Below are 20614 nucleotides of genomic sequence, written 5' to 3' on the forward strand. Positions count from 1 at the left end.
CCTCTCTAGAATGCAGGTTAAAAATTGCCCTTGGACCTTAAGATTCAAGCATACCTAAGGAGTTTGATGTTTTGGTCACATTAAAACAAAAATTACCATGGATGTGTTAAGGCATTGATATACTGATTGATGGACTGAAGAACGCATTATTTGGAGGTAAGCTGCACTTTTCTGTGTCGAGCAGTACTTCTAACAAGGGAAACGGAAAAATTGTATCCAATGAATGAATTAATTTAAATTAGATCAGTTTAAAGGTTCACAGTATGAACATCCTTTTTGATTTTAAAGGTAGTCTTGGTAAGCACTGAAACTCATCGTCAGATGAGTTTAAATTGTTTTCCCCTCTGAGTACTGAAATGCTCAGACAGATTATTGTAGCATCACCATTCCTCCTTTCAGGAAAAATACAATTGTAGTACAGGTAATGGATTTCCTTCTATGCGTAATTCTTGAAGAAATTGAAATTCGCATGCTTTCTGCCATAAGGGAATGGTTTTCTCCTTGCCTCTTTGATGGCTTTTACAAAATCACTTGGAATATATCTGTCATGATCTTTGAGTTTACATTCTATGCAGGCATGAACACTGCCAAATTCCATTTGGCTGTGCCCATGAACAAGATATTTCTGCTCTATTTTGATAACATTTTGCAGAGAAAGTGCATTAAACATCATCGCTGTATAATGTGATAGCAAGTTTTGCTTCTAGACAGTGGTGTTGGAGATAATCTGCAAGACATGTTGCAAATGCAGAAACTACCAGATCACCATTCGATTCGTTCCATCAGTAATTTGTTGCCTGATACATTGCAACATTGTATATAGTACGAGTAAAGTTGTGGATAAAGTTCCTGCATGAACAAACGGGCAGGTTTTAAACAACTGTAGATCCATCATTAACATTTATGGCACAATTTTTTCTCCGCATCTGCTTTATCTTTGTTCTGTTGAGACCTAGTATTTACAGTACACTAGGTCTTCTGGTATGGGCTACAGTAATTTTGTTACTTTCATTGATCCATCTGTCTTTGGCTTTGACAATATGAAAGTGACTGAGGTATGAGCGATCTTAGTAATGCCATTCCTTATGCAGCCAGTCTGTGCTATGAATGGTGTGAAAATGTTGCTCATAGGTTCGGTTGGTGCGGGCATTTCAGTGGGCTTGACAGACTAATATGTAATAGCAACATCTCGCTCAGTGAGGAAAGAAATGGGGAAACTACCTCAATCCTCATTTCCCTTGTACGCCTCTTCAGTGATGCCTAGACCATCTATGACAACTAACGGCACAGCTTTTGATCACCCATCCAGCGTTTGGGCTGAGGACTGAATACACACACACATCAATCAATCAATCACTCAATCAATCAATAAATCAATTCTCAAAGATCTGCATTTAGGGCTATTGTTCAGGTGGCAGATACCCTATCAATTGTTTATCTAGCCTCTTCTGAAACAGTTTTGAAGACCTTGCAAATTTATCGAACATTTCCCTTGATAAATTATTCCTTTCCCTTACTCTTTGTTATAAATGAATGTTTGCCCCAGTTTTTCATTTTGAATTCAAACTTTATCCTTATATTATGTTCCTTCCAACTTTTAAAATCTCTACTCATGCTCGTCTACTAATATCATTCCACACCATCTCTCCACTGACAACTCGGAACATACCACTTGGTTGAGCATCTCATCTCCTTACCTGCTAGTCCTTCCAGCCCAAAGTTAAACATTTTTGTAACACTACTACTCCTTTGTCAGAAATCAACCAGAACAAATTGTGCTGCTTTCCTTTGGATGTTTTCACGTTCCTGTATCAAGCAGGTAAGGTTGCCTAATTCCATGACAATTTTTTTTCAAATGTAATTTTTTACGATTATTTTTCTGTTTTCATACACGTGGACTACAGTTGTCGAAGTTCGCATCATGGTTCACCTGCCTGAAATGTATTAAGGTTACAGGATGCATTATTTTTATGTTACTCAATTTAATTCATAAACATGTCACTGTTTCGTAATACCGTGATATGTGCCCTAATTCTGTGGTAGTGGTATCCTTATTCCGTGAGGTGTTTCCTTATTCCGTGATACTTACATAAATAACTAAATGTTATATATCAACTGAACTTATAATCATTAAAAAGCGACTCTATAACTGAATTGCAGTTTTGTTACAAAATACATTCAATTACACACACACATATATATAAAAGAATCATACAAGGAATAAAATGGATGGTCAACTATGTTCCAAGTAATGGTAATTCACACGCCCGAAATATGTTTTTCTCACAAACAACTAATCTTCGCATTGAGAACACATGTAAATGTCTTCGTCAAAATCATCAGGAATATCTTCACATTTATTGTGGTACCACCTCAAACAGAAACAACACTGAATCCATTTTGCACCGGTGCCATTTTTTAAGTCGTGAGCGTAATCTCTTTCACAAATGGAGCAAGTGGAGTTATCACTCGAATGTTTCTTTGCACTACGCATTTCCGAAGTGTCAGGACTGTGAGAGGGACCAGGTTTAGAGTTCTTCGTGGAAGGTAGGTCTACGCCTTTAGTTTGGATTTTGGCCGACTGTGCTTTCCTACGAGTGGTGGGAACATTGGATGGGTCGCAGGATGGACATTGTAGGCATGATTCACCTCCACTGCTTCCGTTTGAATTTCTATCGGAAACTGTAGACGGGACAGTAGCCTCAGGAGAAATAGCATTCCTATTAAACGGGCAAATGCCAGTTTTTCGGAAACCAGCTCTGATTATCTGGGGCGTGAAGCTCTTTTCGTAGCTAGGGTTGAACAGAGAATGGAAGTCGTATCGACTTGGAGTTTTCCCAGGGTTGCTTCTCACGTGTCCATCTATTTCATTATTCCAAGCAGCTTTCAATGAGCGATAGACACTAACATCAAGAGGCTGTAGAAGATGGGTCGTGTGTGATGGAAAAGTGATGATGATAATCTGGTTTTCATCCACCAATTGTAAAACCTCTGGTGATAGGTGAGTAGCATGCGAGTCCATAGTGAGGATGGTCGAGCTTGAGGAAAATTATTAATGAATATTTCCAACCATTTTACAAAAAGCTCGCTTGTAATCCAACCTTTCTTGCTTACTGCGACCATTGCATCAAGGTGAGCACCTTCCTATAAGGCTGGAATGTTCTGCACTCCTTTGAATATAACCAGAATTGGACCAGATTTTCCTGCTGCTTTTGCACAGCACAGCACTGTAGTTGTCGTTCCTTTCTCCGCATAAATACGCCTATAGATATATTTCTTACCTACGCTAGTGACAACTTTGGATCCTGAAGTTACAAACATTAGACCAGTCTCATCACAGTTCCAGATCTGGTGAGGTTTGTCCATGAGGCCATGTTCTTTAAGAACCTTCTCCAGTCAGTCATCATTCATTAAAACAGGATTTGCACACGAAGCACGATATCTCGATAAATTTTCTGGTCGTCTGAGAGATTGAAGCGTTCTCGAAATCCTCGATACCACTTTTTGCCAGCAATCTCCTCAACAATGAACCTCTCTGCTGACCCACGTTGTTTAGCAAAACAATACGCCAGTTTTCTCACTTGCAATACTGCCAATCCAAACACGATCACCTGCATTCATATTATATATTTCGCCAATCTAATTTCTAATTCTGATGACAGAGCAAAGGGTCTGCCAACTTTTCCAACTTCGAATTTCATCAAACTGTTGTTGCTCACATCAAAATGTTCACTACCTTTCATTACATTGTCTTTGAGAGTAGACCAAGGCACTTTGAAATATTTCGAAGCCCTGTATATAGACCAGTGTTCCTGTAGAACTTGCTTGACAGCTAGTTCCACAGCCTGCTTTTCATACTTTTTTTCAGAAGTAGGCTTAGTATCTCCTGCCTTAGAGATGTGCGATTTCTTGGTTTTACCCATAACGCCTCCCTTGTTAGTTGTAACTGAAAATAAAATAAATGTAATATAGACGTGTGTAGGCTTGCATGTAGGAGTTCATCATGTACTTAATGTTACAATTTTAATTTTAGGTTATAACATTTTCACACACCTGTAGTGGAGTAAATTCACCTTGAAATTCATATTGATGCTAAATAAAATTATACGTTTACGAAATAACATATTCTATTCCAATACACAGCATTAAAAGGGAATTATGTGTAGGGAGGTATACTCTGACGATAACATGAATGAGAACAAGGCAGAGAAAACGAAAATAAATCACGAAACTGGAAAGAGTTTACTATTCTATAGAGAAATCTGTGAGTGAAACTAATAACAGTTCTGGAAAGCCTACATCTTTATCTACCGCACAGACATAATATCAAAACATATATTGTTATATTTACCTAATAATCTTGATTTGCGAACTTACAGGCACACAGGACAGAAACACAGCTATTTTCTCACACCTGTTCAGAAATGACGCAGTAGGCCATACACCACACCCTCGATCCAAGCGCTGGTACTCACGTTTGAAAAGGCTAACTTCACGCCATCTCTTGAGAGTTCAGACAACGTGATCTAGGGATGCCTATTGCTGCGATATTCAATCGCAGAAAGTATCAAGGAATTAAGGCTACCACGGAGATAGGCAACCTTACCCTACTGGTGTGGGTTCCATACACTGGAGCCATACTCTAATTGCTGTCTTACCAGAGGCTTGCAAATTTACAAATGTAATAGTGCAGACGAATGAAGTCAGATGATGCAGGAAATATTAGATTATGTAATGAAGTCTTAAGGAAGTAGATGAATATTGTTACTTGGGTAGTAAAATAACTAACAGTGGCAGAAGTAAGGGTGACATAAAATGCAGAGTAGCACAAGTAAGAAAGGCCTTTCTTAAGAAAAGTAAGCTCACTTTGAACATTGATATAGAAATTAGAAAGATGTTCTTAGATACTTTTGTCTGGAGTGTGGCATTGTTTCCAAGTCGAACATGGATGATCTCTATCCCAGAAAGAAAGAGAATAGAAGCTTTTGAAATGTGGTGTTACAGAAGAACGCTGAAGAGTAGAGGGGTAGATTGAATCATGAATGAAGAGATCCTGAATTTGTGAGAGGATATCGATTTGTCTAAATTTGACAAGAGGGGCCGATGACCTAGATGTTAGGCCCATTTAAACAAGAATCATCATCAAATTTGACAAGAGAAGATAGAATAAGACACATCATGAGACACCCAGGACTTGTTCAGCTGGTTTTTGAGGGAAGTGTAGGCAGTTAAATGGCAGGGGTAGACCAAGGTACAAACAGATTAGAGAAGATGTAGGATGTAGTAGTTATATAGAAAGTCCGGCCCCATGATGTAGGGGGCAACGCTTCCACCTGTCACCCGGCGGCCCCGGGTTCGATTTCCGGCTGGGTCGGGGGTTTTAGTTGTAAATGATGAATATCCCTTGCCTGGGGACTGGGTGTTTGTGTTGTCCTTAACGTTCCTTTCCTCGCAAGTAGGGTCAACAGATCTCTATAGGTCGACGCCCTGAACAAATATAATTTTTTTTAAAAGTTGCATAGAAATGAAAAGATTAGCACCAGATAGGGTAGCATGGAGGGCTGCATCAAACAAGTCGATGGACTAATGAAATAATAATAATAATAATAATAATAATAATAATAATAATAATAATAATAATAATAATAATAATAATAATAATAATAATAATAATAATAATAATAATAATTCATTCATTATCATTATAGACTGTTATGCCTTTCAGCGTTCAGTCTGCAAGCCTCTGTGAATTTACTAAACGTCGCCACAATCCTCTATTTTCAACTAGTATTGTGGCCTCATTTAGTTCTATACCTCTTACCTTTAAATCGTTAGAAACCGAGTCTAACCATCGTCGTCTTGGTCTACCTCTACTTCTCTTACCCTCCATAGCAGAGTCCATTATTCTCCTAGGTGACCTATCCTCCATTCGCCTCACATGACCCCACCACTGAAGCCGGTTTATGCGTACAGCTTCATCCATCGAGTTCATTCCTAAATTAGCCTTTATCTCCTCATTCAGAGTACCATCCTGCCATTGTTCCCACCTGTTTGTACCAGCAATCATTCTTGCTACTTTCATGTCTCTTACTTCTAACTTATGAATAAGATATCTGGAGTCCACCCAGCTTTCGCTCCCGTAAAGCAAAGTTGGTCTGAAAACAGACTGATGTAACGATAGTTTCGTCTGAGAGCTGACTTCCTTCTTACAGAATACTGTCGATCGCAACTGCGAGCTCACTGCATTAGCTTTACGACACCTTGATTCAATCTCACTTACTATATTACCATCCTGGGAGAATACACAACCTAAATACTTGAAATTATCGACCTGTTCTAGCTTTGTATCATCAATCTGACATTCAATTCTGTTGAGTTTCTTGCCTACTGACATCAATTTAGTCTTTGAGAGGCTAATTTTTATACCATACTCATTGCACCTATTTTCAAGTTCCAAGATATTACACTGCAGGCTTTCGGCACAATCTGCCATTAAGACCAAGTCGTCAGCAGAGGCCAGACTGCTTATTACATTTCCACCTAACTGAATCCCTCCCTGCCATTTTATACCTTTCAGCAGGTGATCCATGTAAACTACGAACAGCAAAGGTGAAAGATTACAGCCTTGTCTAACCCCTGTAATTACCCTGAACCAAGAACTCATTCTACCATCAATTCTCACTGAAGCCCAATTGTCAACATAAATACCTTTTGATTGATTTTAATAATCTACCTTTAATTCCATATTCCCCCTGTATAGCGAACATCTTCTCTCTCGGTACCCTGTTGTATGCTTTCTCTAGATCTACGAAACATAAACACAACTGCCTATTCCTCTCGTAGCATTTTTCAATTACCTGGCGCATACTGAAAATCTGATCCTGACAACCACTCTGTGGTCTGAAACCACACTGGGTTTCATCCAACTTCCTCTCAACTACTGATCGCACCCTCCCTTCCAAGATACCAGTGAATACTTTACCTGGTATACTAATCAATGAGATACCTCAATAGTTGTTGCACTCCTTCCTGTTCCCTTGCTTATAGATAGGTGCAATTACTGCTTTTGTCCAATCTGAAGGTACCTTACCAACACTCCATGCTAATTTTACTACTCTATGAAGCCATTTCATCCCTACCTTCCCACTATACTTCACCATTTCAGGTCTAATTTCATCTATTCCTGCTGCTTTATGACAACGGAGTTTATTGACCATCCTTTCCACTTCCTTTAGCATAATTTCCCCATCATTTTCCTCCTCCCCATGAGCTTGGCTATTTGAAACACCACCAGGATGATTTCCTTTTACATTGAGAAGATGTTCAAAATATTCCCTCCACCTCTCCAGTGATTCCCTGGGATCTATTATGAGTTCACCTGAATTACTCAAAACACTGTTCATTTCCTTTTTCCCTCCCTTCCTGTCCAGAAAGGTTTCCATGCTGCTTGACCTAGCCTTTCCAGGTTATTACCAAAATCTTCCCATGACTTCTTTTTGGATTCAACAACTATTTGTTTCGCTCTGTTTCTTTCATCTACGTACAAATCCCTGTCTGCCTCGGCCCTTGTTTGGAGCCATTTCTGATAAGCCTTCTTTTTACGTTTACAAGCTGCTCTCACTTCGTCATTCCACCAAGATGTTCGCATTTTCCCATCTTTACACACAGTTGTTCCTAGGCATTCCCTTGCTGTTTCTACTACAGCATCCCTCTATGCCACCCATTCACTTTCTATATCCTGAACCTGCTTACTGTCTACTGTTTGAAACTTCTCACTAATCATATCCATGTACTTCTGTCTAATTTCTTCGTCCTGGAGATTTTCTACCCTTATTCATTTGCAGACAGATTTCACTTCCTCTACCCTCGGCCTAGGGATACTTAGTTCACTACAGATCAGATAGTGGTCTGTATCATCGAAAAATCCACGGAAAACTTGTACATTCCTAACAGATTTCCTGAATTCGAAGTCTGTTAAGGTATAGTCTATTATGGATCTGGTACCCCTAGCCTCCCATGTGTAGCGGTGAATAACCTTATGCTTGAAGAATGTATTCGTAACGGTTAAACCCATACTAGCACAGAAGTCCAGCAAACGCTTCCCATTCCCATTAGCTTCCATATCTTCCCCACATTTACCAATCACCCTTTCGTATCCTTCAGTTCTATTCCCAACTCTCGCATTGAAATCGCCCATTAGCACTATTCTATCCTTGCTGTTGACCCTGACCACGATGTCACTCAATGCTTCATAAAACTTGTCCACTTCATCCTCATCTGCACCCTCACATGGTGAATACACGGACACAATTCTAGTCCTAATTCCTGCAGCTGACAAATCTACCCACATCATTCGCTCATTTACGTGCCTAACAGAAACTATGTTGTGTGCAATGGTATTCCTGATAAGGAGCCCTATCCCAGACTCTGCCCTTCCCTTTCTAACACCCGTCAAGTACACTTTATAATCTCCTATCTCTTCCTCGTTATCTCCCCTTACCTGAATATCACTTACTCCTAGCACATCCAGATGCATCCTCTTTGCTGACTCTGCCAATTCTACTTTCTTTCTTCCATAAGCCCCATTAATATTGATAGCTCCCCATCGAATTCCATTTCGTTCGCCAAGTTGTTTCCAAGGAGTCCCTTGCCTGTCAAATGGGAGTGGGACTCCGATACTCCCATAGGTCCGAGGCTTGCTTAAAATGTTCTGAGCTCGGTAAATTCATGAAGCAGGATGCTACCCTACTTGCACATAGTCCAAGTGAGGATCTCTCCTCTGACGGGTTATGGACCACCGGTGAATTGTATAGTCCTAGGCGCCTGAGCACAAGGAGGGCCATGACTCAGAATATGTGCGAGATGCCCACTCCTATTCCATAGCAACTGGTATCCCGACTCTCGGGACCACTTACTAGGCCACTCAGCCGTTGCCCATGGTTCACGAACTAGGACATGACTACAGTAATCCACAAATATGAACCACCTAATAATAATAATAATAATAATAATAATAATAATAATAATAATAATAATAATAATAATAATAATAATAAAACATTGTCCATTAGGAGAATTTTATTTTACTATTTTACATGTGAATTTGATTATTGGGATAAATATATTTACTGGTAGGGCCTACTAAGTCCATTGTGCAAATGAATTAGAAGGTACAACCATATATTTCGCAGTGTATGTACTTTCAGTATAATCTTAACACTGTTTTTTCCCCTAAAGAATAGGATGAGGAAAGAGTAAAAGGATGTGGATCTTTTATTTTGACTTGTATTTCGAAGTAATTATAAGAATCTCTGTTTTGAATGTGTTCCGTTAGACATCGGTAAAAGGCCAATTCAACTGAACCACTGGACTAACTTGTGAAAATCTATTGTAGCCTATCCTTGGAAAAAATTCACCCCACAAATACAACCCCAGTGCAGCAGCCTGAGATTACTTTTCATTATAAGTGATTGCAGAAGAAAATGGGTGCATTGGATATCTAAGGAACAATAAAATTCATTTTACCTTAGTTCTAGTGAAACTTTCAAATCTTACTATCATAAACTACTTACAATAAATTACTGGTATATAAACAATTGTAGAGAAGAAAAGTATAGATAAACATTAGAATCCTCGGGTATATAATACTTGAGTAACCATGAAAACTATTCCTTCTGCTGTTCAGCAGAGAGATTGTCCAGCAACTTCAGCAGAAGCCTAATCTAGGTTAAATTGCTACTGGATTTGAAAACGGTATGTTCTAAAATGATTTGCTCCTGTTTCTCATTAAATAGTAAACAGATACTGGCTATTGGTATGTAATGCAGCTGCACAAGATGATGTATTGCAGCAAGCTGGATACTTAACAAAATCAATGATTGACGAATTGATGCTGAGGTTAAGACTATAAAAGGACATCAGGCGCATAAATGAAGAAAAAGGAATCTGGGCTCCTCAGAGTGAGTGTATCAGATTAGGAGAGAGATACCATGGTTGTTGAGAATGAGGAGGTTGTGGTATATCTAACCAACTTTCCACCAAGTAGCTACCTTGCTATGAATGATTCTTTGTGAAACTTCATTTACATTGTTTATTATTTGGCAAGGAACAGAGGTACTAAGTATTCTTAAAGGCAGAATGACACTCCAGCTTTTTTTACATTATTGTTGTGCATTCTAGTGAAAAGTTAAGGTAGCTTCTCTCAAAGCTTTAAAACTTGACGATTTTCCCTTTCATTTTTGTGTAGGATCTTGCTGTACTACGTAGCATTTGAATCATAAAAGCCTTATCCGTAAATGTTATTGTTCACAGAGCATATGGTATCCATTTTTAACTAAATTTCTTGAACTGATTTATGTACTTATTGTGTTAATACAGACAAGCATTTCCTTGGTAGTCATCTAGAACCGTCCTTTCAATAGTCCCAGAGTACACCATAACATAACTCTGATCAATGCAAGCAGACTTTTACTATCTCATTGTGAACTCTTTCACTTCTCAGTGCCTGATGAGTGGCTGGCTGAAGGATTACAGCTTCCGGTGTCAACCTATTGACTATTCAAACTCTCCTAAGGCTGTTCGGGTGAGTCTGTGTGACCCAGAGGAATGGCTGCATAGACCAGCTACAGATCATCTTTAAACTGTAAACCATATTTGAACAGCATTGGAAGTTTTAAATCAATAAGAAAACCTGCCTGGCTATCGCTGCATGGCACTTCAATCTTGGAATATCTGTACCTGTACAGATAATTGAAGGAAAGGGTCAAATGTTCTGAAAGTAGGTAGTTCTGACCAAAACAAGAGAATATCTAGTGAACATATAATATATCCTGAAACAGTTATCTGTAGATATGGCCCAGTCTCTGCCATCAATCAATCAATTTTAGTTTGCAAATGGGACAGATCAAAAGCAAAAAATACTTAAATGTTTCCAAGTGCTAGGGACTGCCTAACAGAGGTGGTTTAACCTGGAAGGACATGGATTCAGTTCTCGGTCGGGAAGTCTAAAATTTTGGTAAGAGATATCCACTTCTTAAGGGTACATTGCTCTGAGGTTCACTTAGTCGAACAAGAAATGCATACCATGTTAATCGTTGGCGCAAAGATGGTAAAGCATGAAAATAACCACCCTATCCCACTTAATGCCAAGGTTATGAATAGTGGTAGCCTTGACCTTTCACTCCTCCAAGGACCTTCATCCCCTGTAGAGAGATGGCATTGCTTAGCTTACTGCAATTACTACATGCAGTAATTATATAAATGTTAATACATTATTTTCACTATTTTATAGATACAAATTGCATAACATGTAGTAGGTCTACATCTTCCTCTTGCTAAATAATTGCATAGTCTTATGCCTGTGTGTTCTGCCATGTTCTTACCTTTACTATAAATTTACACACATCTTTGAGAGAGGACTCCAGATTTTTCATTCTTACCCACAAATTATTTTGCTTTGTTTCTGAAGCATACCCCAATTCAACTCTAACATGGATTTAGTGACTCATCTTTCTTGTCCTTTGTTATCTCATAACATCCATGTAATCATATGCAGTGATCTAAATGCTCTCTTACTACACTTTTTCCACATATCATCGCTAGTTATATTTATTTCTCCCCCATCGTTTGTCTCTTATGCGAAGGTTCTAGGTTTGATTCTTCTATCGAGGTGGTGGGAAGTGGTTTGCTCGACCTCTGAGACTAACCGAGGAGTTGTATGTAGCTTGACAGGACTAGTCAAGTGAGCCAAGGAATATGGCTTAGCCTGCAGTGTGCAACGACATCCTATCAGGCTGGGCAGCAGTTGCCTTGGTAGGCCAAGGCTCTTAAATAACCTATTAGTATATAGCTATATGTAATAAACCAGCAAGTTACCTGCGGCTTCGCTCGTGTGGATTTCGTAATTTGAAAAAGTAATCATTTCTAGGTACTGTACAAAGACATTACCTGAAAATCCCTGAAGTATAAAAACTTGCAGAAAAATAGTGTCATTTACCCCAGAAACTCTTCATAACAATTTGTGGTATTGCCTTTTGGTGCTAAGATGATCAGAACTGTACATGTGAGACAGTCTTCTCTCTAGTTGAAAAACAAAACGTGTTTCTATATTTTTTAAAGGAAATTCAAAATACCAACTTTCAAGTCTGTAAAATCTTCAGTTTAAGAGATAAAAGTATCCTCTTGAACTGAATTTCGACTCCTTTACTTATTGTCACTCCCCCCCTTCCAAGTCTTTTCCAAAAACAAAAAACTACGTGTTTATTTTTAAAGGAGATTCCAAATACCAGTTTTCACATCTGTAACCTTCAGTTTTTTGAGACATAAGTATTCCCAAAAAATAAATGTTTTTCGCTTGCTTTCACCCTCTCCCTTACGTGAATTTTCCGAAAACAAAAAATTGTTTTATTTATAAACGAGCTTCCACATGCCAATTATGACTGGAACATCTTCAGTTTTTGATATGTCTCCTCATAAAAGTAATTAAACTCCTTTTCAACCCCCTCCCCCCCCCAAGTTGATTTTCCCCCAAAAATGCACGTTTATTTTTAAAGGAGACTCCAAATACCAATTTCCATGTCCGGAAAAACTTATTTTTATTAGATAGGGCCTATAAATATCCTCATGCAGATAAATCTATTATATTTTCAATTCTTTCACCCCCCACCCTGTAATTTGATTTTCCGAAATCGAAGAAATGTGCATTTCTTTACTTTTAAAGGAGATTCCAAATGCCAATTTTCACATCTGCAACATCTTAAATTTTTGAGATATAAGAATCCTTATACAAATAATTGAACTAATTTTTCAATTCTTTCACCTTCCCCCTTAAGTGGATTTCCCAAAAAGAAAAATATGTATTTCTTTATTTTAAAATCAGATTACAAATACCAATTTTAACACCCTCATCTCCTTAGCGACGGAATATACAAAAATCCTCCTTTGGTAAGCACCTACACTCCAATATAAATGTATCCCCAAAATTTCATTTTATGTGCAATAGTTTTGGCTTCACGATGATGAATCGGTCAGTCAGAGTTATTTTATATGTATAGATGTTGTTTTGCTAGTGGCTTTACGTCATACAGACACAGATAGGTCTTATGGCGATGATGGGATAGGGAAGACCTAGGAGTTGGAAGGAAGCGGCTGTGGCCTTTATTAAGGTACAGCCCCAGCATTTGCTTGGTGTGAAAATGGGAAACCATGGAAAACCATCTTCGGGACTGGCGACAGTGGGGTTCGAACCCACTATCTCCCGCATGCAAGCTCACAGCCGCGCACCCCTAACCGCACAGCTAACTCGCCCGGTAGATGTAGTTGTAATGTGTCTTCTGTTGTATAATTTGTGTCTATTAAGAAGAATAGAAATGCCTTTTTTTTTTTTTTTTTTTTTTTTTTTCCCTGATGTTCAGGCAGTAAATTCCCCTCCACCCTCACTGCTTTTGAGAGAAAGTTATAGTCTGCATGAAAGTTTGTATGAAGTCTTTCATGAAAAGTTTTGCCATCTTCTGCACTGTTATTTTCTCAATTTTCTGAAGTATTAAGAGCAGTAGTACACTATTCCTTAAATGGCATAACTAGTTTCTTTACACTGATAAATATATTTACATGGTAAAGAACAACAAAATTCTACTACCTTAAAAGTAACCTTGTACTTGTGTCTTAGTACCTGGCAAAAGTAAATAAATGAAATATAAATAAGTATTGCACATATTTACACACATTGCAGGTTATTTGTTCCTTGATGTCCCTGAATAGGAACAAATGAAACGTTTAATTCAATTCGTCATGGAAATGGTGAACACTTTGTTTCATTTAGTAATGGTAAAGACTGGCCCATATTTCGACAGACAATTGATCCATATTCACTGACTATATTATTTTCTTGTTTGGTCATTTTAATCTGTAGTGAAAGTTAAATAAATGTCTTAAACGCCTTCAATATGTTCTTTCTTAAGGATTTCACATTATTTCAGTAGGCTTCATTACATTCTTAGGATTGTGAGAACTCCAAACATAACCATAATTACATACTTTTATTCATTAGGTGTACATATAAAAATTTTAACTTGGAGACTTTTGTAAGAAACCTACCTCAGTAAGGAGGAAGATAATGGTGGAAGGCAACAATTTACCAGAAAAAACAAAAAATTAACAGATTTAGGAGTAATATGGAATTGTATTATTCAAACATTATTTGGTGTCATTTCATGGAGAATCTTCCAGATTGGCTGTTTGATGTTCTTTTTTACGATCCCAGCAGTGGCCTTGCCAGATAAGTTTCTGCCTTCCATCATTTTCTTTGTACTTTAAATTAGACACACTATTATTAAAATCAATCTCTCATGGACATTGTCCCTTTAAATTGATATTGGAAAAGGAAATTTCATGCATTTGAGTCTTTATTATTTGAATTACAATGGAAGGTTCTGAAAGGAAAATGTGAATAATGTAACTTAGTGTAACATTTTAAGCCATCTTATTTTTCTTTGTGCAGTAGTTTCTTGTTATGTAGTTTGTAGTTAAAATCTTTTTTACAGTAGGTCTACTTGTTACCTTTTCCTATCTCCTGAAGTAATACTGTCTTTATATTGTTAATTCAAATTTTTGGTATATTTCATAAATTCCTTAACCTGTTCACTTTTGTGTGTTATCTCAAAAAGAGTACTGCAGGGATTCTTGAACAATGCTTGCTTGATGTGGATTACCGGTACTACCATGCTTGTTGATCTTTCAGATCTGCTTTGTATTGATGAGATTAATTTATGGTGTGCATGGTCTAGATATTAACCACACATAGTTGATTAAATTAAATTTTGATGGGTTTCTTTGGTGCTGGTTTCAGGTCTTTTGGTATTGCATGACTAATTCTGCTAATCTTGATGTACGGTACTTAACAAATCAATGGGAAAGATCTTGTGTGCATTTTACCGGTACCTACCGTAATGTAACTTCTAGTTATGGACTGGGGAGGAAAATTATATGCAGTATACTGAAGTGTTAAAGTTAAAGAAAAGTTGGCTTAATGCATGAAGTGATGCTTGTTACAGTGGGGAGTTTATTTTCTGTAAAGTTGCATTTAAGTATGGTATTTTTGTTAAGTTATGATTTATTTATGTAAGTTCCAAGAGGTGTGAATGATACTTATCATTGGTATTTCATTGTAATAGTTGTGCATTTCCCTGATCTGTATTTGTAAACATAATTGATCTCTTGAATACTTGTCCAAATAATGTTCACATATGTTTTCAGAACATAAAAATTAATTTTGTCTGATAATGTAGTCTCTCTTCTTGTGAGTGCTCTTCTAATTAATTGGAGATAAGTACTCTGGCTGTGGATTTCAGAAAGGTATTACTCCAAAACTGGTGTCTCATTGAAATGAGAACTCATGGAAGAGGCAATGGGTACATGGATATATGCTTTTAACATGCTAAGCTACACTCATTGGTGTAGTTGTACATACTATCGAGCATAGGAAAACCAACATGCTATGTACAGCTGCAAGTGAAAGTATACAACAGATGTCTGATCGCACAGCTGTGAGCTTGCCTTCATGAGATAGGTTTGAATCCCACAGTTGGCAGCTGTGAATATGGTGGTCTGTTGTTTCCCATTTTCACACCAGGAAAATGCTGGGGTTGTACCTTAATTAAATCCATGGCTGCTGTGTGATATGACATTAAACAAATAGAAAAAATTATCTGAAAGCTATTGTAACTTTTCAGACTGAGAGGAGGGGGAGAGAGCATATGTCAGTACATGGGATGTCAAAACAAATGTCTATTCATTAAAACTGGTAGTACCAAGCTCGATAGCTGCAGTCGCTTAAGTGCGGCCAGTATCCAGTATTCGGGAGATAGTAGGTTCGAACCCCACTGTCGGCAGCCCTGAAAATGGTTTTCCGTGTTTTCCCATTTTCACGCCAGGCAAATGCTGGGGCTGTACCTTAATTAAGGCCGCGGCTGCTTCCTTCCCACTCCTAGCCTTTCCTGTCCCATCGTTGCCCTAAGACCTATCTGTGTCGGTGCGACGTAAAGCAACTAGCAAAAAAAAAAAAAAAAAAAAAAAAACTGGTAGTATTCTAAAATGTATTCTACTTATCTTTTATTACAAGATGTTAGAATCATTCCGTATTGACGGTTTTCACTTTACAATGGCGAAAAATGAAAGTATCCTCCTATTCAATACATCATATATTCCGTCATTAGACGGAGTAAACAAGTTCAGACATGTTACGGCTCGTTTGAGCCATCTTCAGTGAAAAAATTAGGGGGGTTGGAATAATTTACATAATGAGTTGAAAAAATGCTAAAAAACATAATGAAAGCGCAAATGAAAAAACAAACAAAAGAGAGCCTAGACGGAAACAAAATAGCACAAATATACAATATTTACATCAATATGAAGAGTGCTAGTAGTGCTACTATCATTCATTTCCATCTGCATCATTTGTTTTCTCATTCCCTTGTTTCTTAGGTTAACACAGTTTTTTAGTATCAATTATTATTTCAAATTAACTCCTGTTTCACTGAATTTTGTTGCAATAAGTTGTTTTTTACTCTGCATAGTGATGTAAATATTGTATATTTGTGCTATTTTGTTTCCGTCTAGGCTCTCTTTTGTTTGTTTTTTCATTTGCGCTTTCATTATGTTTTTTAGCATTTTTTCAACTCATATTATGTAAATTATTCCAACCCCCCTAATTTTTTCACTGAAGATGGCTCAAACGAGCCGAAACATGTCTGAACTTGTTTACTCCGTCTAATGACGGAATATATGATGTATTGAATAGGAGGATACTTTCATTTTTCGCCATTGTAAAGTTCTACTTATCTGTTTCTTTCTCTGTACAGGAGAGTAGGGTACAGCCAAATATCTAAGGTTTGAAGCCAGATCACACAAACTTGTAAAAGTCTGATTGGAAAAAAGGATGTATACTGTAAAATCAATCATATTTACCCTGTAAGCACCCAGAGTAAAAACATTAAAAACAGATAGGATTACCATAAATATCAGTTCAACAATACCTAACAACCAGGGGCAATTACCTCTTGCGTTAAAGAAATTTTCAATCTGAAGATAAAACCATATTCATTGAAATATAACTTACAATTTTGTGAACCATATTTTGTAAGTAACTAGTACAGACTACTTTAAAAATGCATTTTAACATCTTGGTTATTTTGCACAAAAATTGCACAAGTATACTTTCAGATATCTTTGTGTTTTTTTGCTAGTTGCTTTACGGCGCACCGACACAGGTAGGTCTTATGGCGACGATGGGGCAGGGAAGGGCTAGGAGTGGGAAGGAAGCAGCCATGGCCTTAATTAAGGTACAGCCTGGTGTGAAAATGGGAAACCACAGAAAATAATTTTCAGGGCTGCCGACAGTGGGGTTCGAACCTACTATCTCCCGAATACTGGATACTGGATATCTTTGTGAGCAGAGTTCAAAAGGAAGATAAGCTTTTATATAAATTTTAGAAACTAGGCCTCTTACATGCATTTGAACACTTTTAAACTACAGTATAAACATTGTTTATATCAATTGGAAGCTAGCTAAATACATGTGGTGATGCTGAAAAAATTGTTTGTAATTACCCCCGTATATGCCAAGATGTTTCCTTGTTATTAATCAATGAAATAGGAGCTTTTACAATATTAAGATGTGAAAATGAATGCAAATTTTATACTGCAGGTACGGTATTATTCATGTGAAGAGAAACTTGCCTTTTTACATAAATGCTGCAAAATGTTATAAATGACATAGAAAACACTTCACCTTCTGACATCTTGCCATTAACTCACGTTTTGAGTTGTGCTGAAGTTATTACAACTACTCCTGTGCAGAGAGCAGCACCAATTAAGTCACTGTCATGATAACTGTTACTGGTGAAATTCTGTGTTCGACAATAAATACTCTGCTCTCCCCTATCTCTCCAATCTATTTAAAACTCTTGTTTTTATCAAACCCAAACAGTCTAGGCCAGATTCCAGCAATAAGAGATTCAAGAACCAAGTTTCACCTATATGGACTATTTTTGATTTGCCACCCTACAAATATAATAATTTTTGTTGTCCTTAATTAGGACACACTTTTAAATCATGAAAAAGAAAAAGGAATTAAAACCTTGTAGACTGCTATAGATATAAGTATCCCCTTGTTTTAAAATAAAATCCCTTCCATTTTAATTTTGAAAAAGTGTTCCTGAAATATTTGTTGAGTGCTTAAATTAGTAGAGATTTATAAATGTTATTAGGTAACGGTTACTTATGCAAATGAAGCTATTGCAAGAGCTGCTTGGTTATGGAAGCATGTGGTATATATTGGCGTTTGTTTGCAGATTAGCATGTCAGGTTGGCTTACTGGTCGCTATAATTTCCGCTGTGAACCAGTCGACTATTCAAATCACCCCAAGACACTAAGGGTGAGTTTCTAATCCATTTAATTACTGCAGATTTTAAATATTTCTGTAATTGTATGAATGAATTCAAGATGTGTGTTCTTCAGAGGAATTGGGTCTTTTTTTTTTTTCCATTCTTATGCAACCTTATTTTGCTTTAATGCTGTAATTTACATGGTGAGTACTGCATAGTATTCTAGAAGCATCTCTTTCATTATTAGCATGTATTTAAATGAGAATGCATATTTAAAAGCCTTAATGCAAGTGCATCATCCTGCGTATTGTTACAAAACCATAGAATTGCAGCTTGATGTAGCTTGGCTAAGCTCAGTATTACTAACATTCATCTAGTAACTACTCTCTTCCTCAGCACAGATTTGAGAAGTAGCTGATAGTAACAAGACAGTTATATTGTTATGGCATCTTCTTGTGGACAGATATGAGTAAGACATGCATTGTTATTATTGGCAGAATACATTCTTGAAAGTGCTTCCTTTACGTGCTTGATATATTGTTTTCAATTAAGATATTTTGATATTCTCAAAATCCAGAAGTGAAATGCTTAGTATTTTAATTTTAAAGGAAGCAGTTAATATGCCAGTCTGAGGGAAATGTACTAGTTTTGGTATATTATAAAGGAAAAACTTTCCTTTGAAGTAGAGATTTGAAATGTCTATCTCATGTACGATAGCTGAAAATGTGATCAGAATACATGAGGAAATCCCATTCAGGCTTTTGGTAATGTTACAGAGATTTCATGGTGGACAGAGGAGGAAGAAGGTGCTGGCATGAATGGGTCGATATAAGACAGTCAAAAGATTAATTTAAAACTTTAAAATGAGATATATTTCCTTCTATTTTTTGTCTTTTCAGATGTTAAATTTTAACAAAACGAAATTTCAGGGTACAAAACTAGCTCTTTAGCTTAGGTACAAAGTTGGAAAAATCAACAAATTGCTAAATAACAATCTGAGCTTACAGCTCCCACATTTACAATTTTACTTGAGCACTACTGTTCCATTCACACAGTAGTCAAGGAGATGGATCTCCCAATTTCTTTTATACCCAGGTAAGAGCCTCCTTGCTCTATAAGTTTGTCTAGGAGACTACTCTCTAAACCTTATAACCTTTAAACATTATAGCACCGGGCGAGTTGGCCGTGCGCATAGAGGCGCGCGGCTGTGAGCTTGCATCCGGGAGATAGTAGGTTCGAATCCCACTATCGGCAGCCCTGAAAATGGTTTTCCGTGGTTTCCCATTTTCACACCAGGCAAATGCTGGGGCTGTACCTTAATTAAGGCCACGGCCGCTTCCTTCCAACTCCTAGGCCTTTCCTATCCCATCGTCGCCATAAGACCTTCCTGTGTCGGTGCGACGTAAAGCCCATAGCAAAAAAAAAAAAAAAAAAAAAAAAAAATAAACATTATAGCCTTCCAAAGGCACCATTCAACTTTTACATAAAATTTACATTTTCAAAAAATGTTCAGGCCTAGCAAAGGCACAACCTACATTTTACAATTCAAACAGCATTTACTGTCTTAGATGCTAAACAGTCTAACATCTTAAAACATTAAAGGAATGAAAATGTTTAACAGGGTTATAGAGTACCCATCCTACCAGGCCCTTGTGAAAAACAAGTTAAGATACTGGCCCAAAACTCAAAATGGTGAGGAGGCAGACACTTGTGCTCCTTGAAAATGGAAATAAAAGTTTAAAACCCTATTTGGGCTTATGGCCCGAAGTTAGAGGCTAATCCTATACTACTGAGGTGACTAGATGGAGAAAATATTTAAGTTACAGAGATTACAAATGGTTACAAAATCAGTCACCTCAAAATAAAGTTGATAGGGAACACGAGAGGATATCTTGCTCTCTATTCCCTGATTATATTTAAGTTTCTTTGGTTTGTTTGTGATTTACATTAGAAGTCTGAAATTTAGAAGTTTGAAATTTATATTTTAGCAAATTGAAGTTACATTATTAAAGATTGGAAACCTTCCCCTTGAGCTAGCTTGCAAAGACGATTACTTAGTTATACCAGGACTGCCATTACCTTGAGCTGATGGACTTCTCAACAATGGATGAGGCACCTCTGCTTCCCTTTACAAACACATACACTAGACTGGAGCGATGAATAAGACCACCTGGTCCAAAAAATGTGCCAGCTTTTATACCCAAGAAGAGGGTTCCAGAAAGCTCTGGGCTAA

The 20614-nt window shown here is 37.4% G+C and overlaps 1 protein-coding gene across 3 annotated transcripts in view; it reads left to right on the top strand.

Annotated features, from left to right (window-relative positions):
* LOC136864037 (very long chain fatty acid elongase AAEL008004) overlaps positions 1-20614 on the top strand; it is a 367556-nt gene that overhangs the window by 287256 nt on the left and 59686 nt on the right. For 2 of the 3 annotated variants that reach the window (XM_067140556.2, XM_067140555.2), the window contains exon 6: positions 18348-18431. In XM_067140556.2, the coding sequence (XP_066996657.1) occupies positions 18348-18431 (84 nt within the window). Of the gene's footprint in view, positions 1-10501; positions 10583-18347; positions 18432-20614 lie in introns of all 3 variants that reach the window. The other variant, XM_067140558.2, reaches the window with a different exon arrangement.

Source organism: Anabrus simplex, chromosome 2 (genome assembly GCF_040414725.1).
Source record: "Anabrus simplex isolate iqAnaSimp1 chromosome 2, ASM4041472v1, whole genome shotgun sequence".
NCBI lineage: Eukaryota > Metazoa > Arthropoda > Insecta > Orthoptera > Tettigoniidae > Anabrus > Anabrus simplex.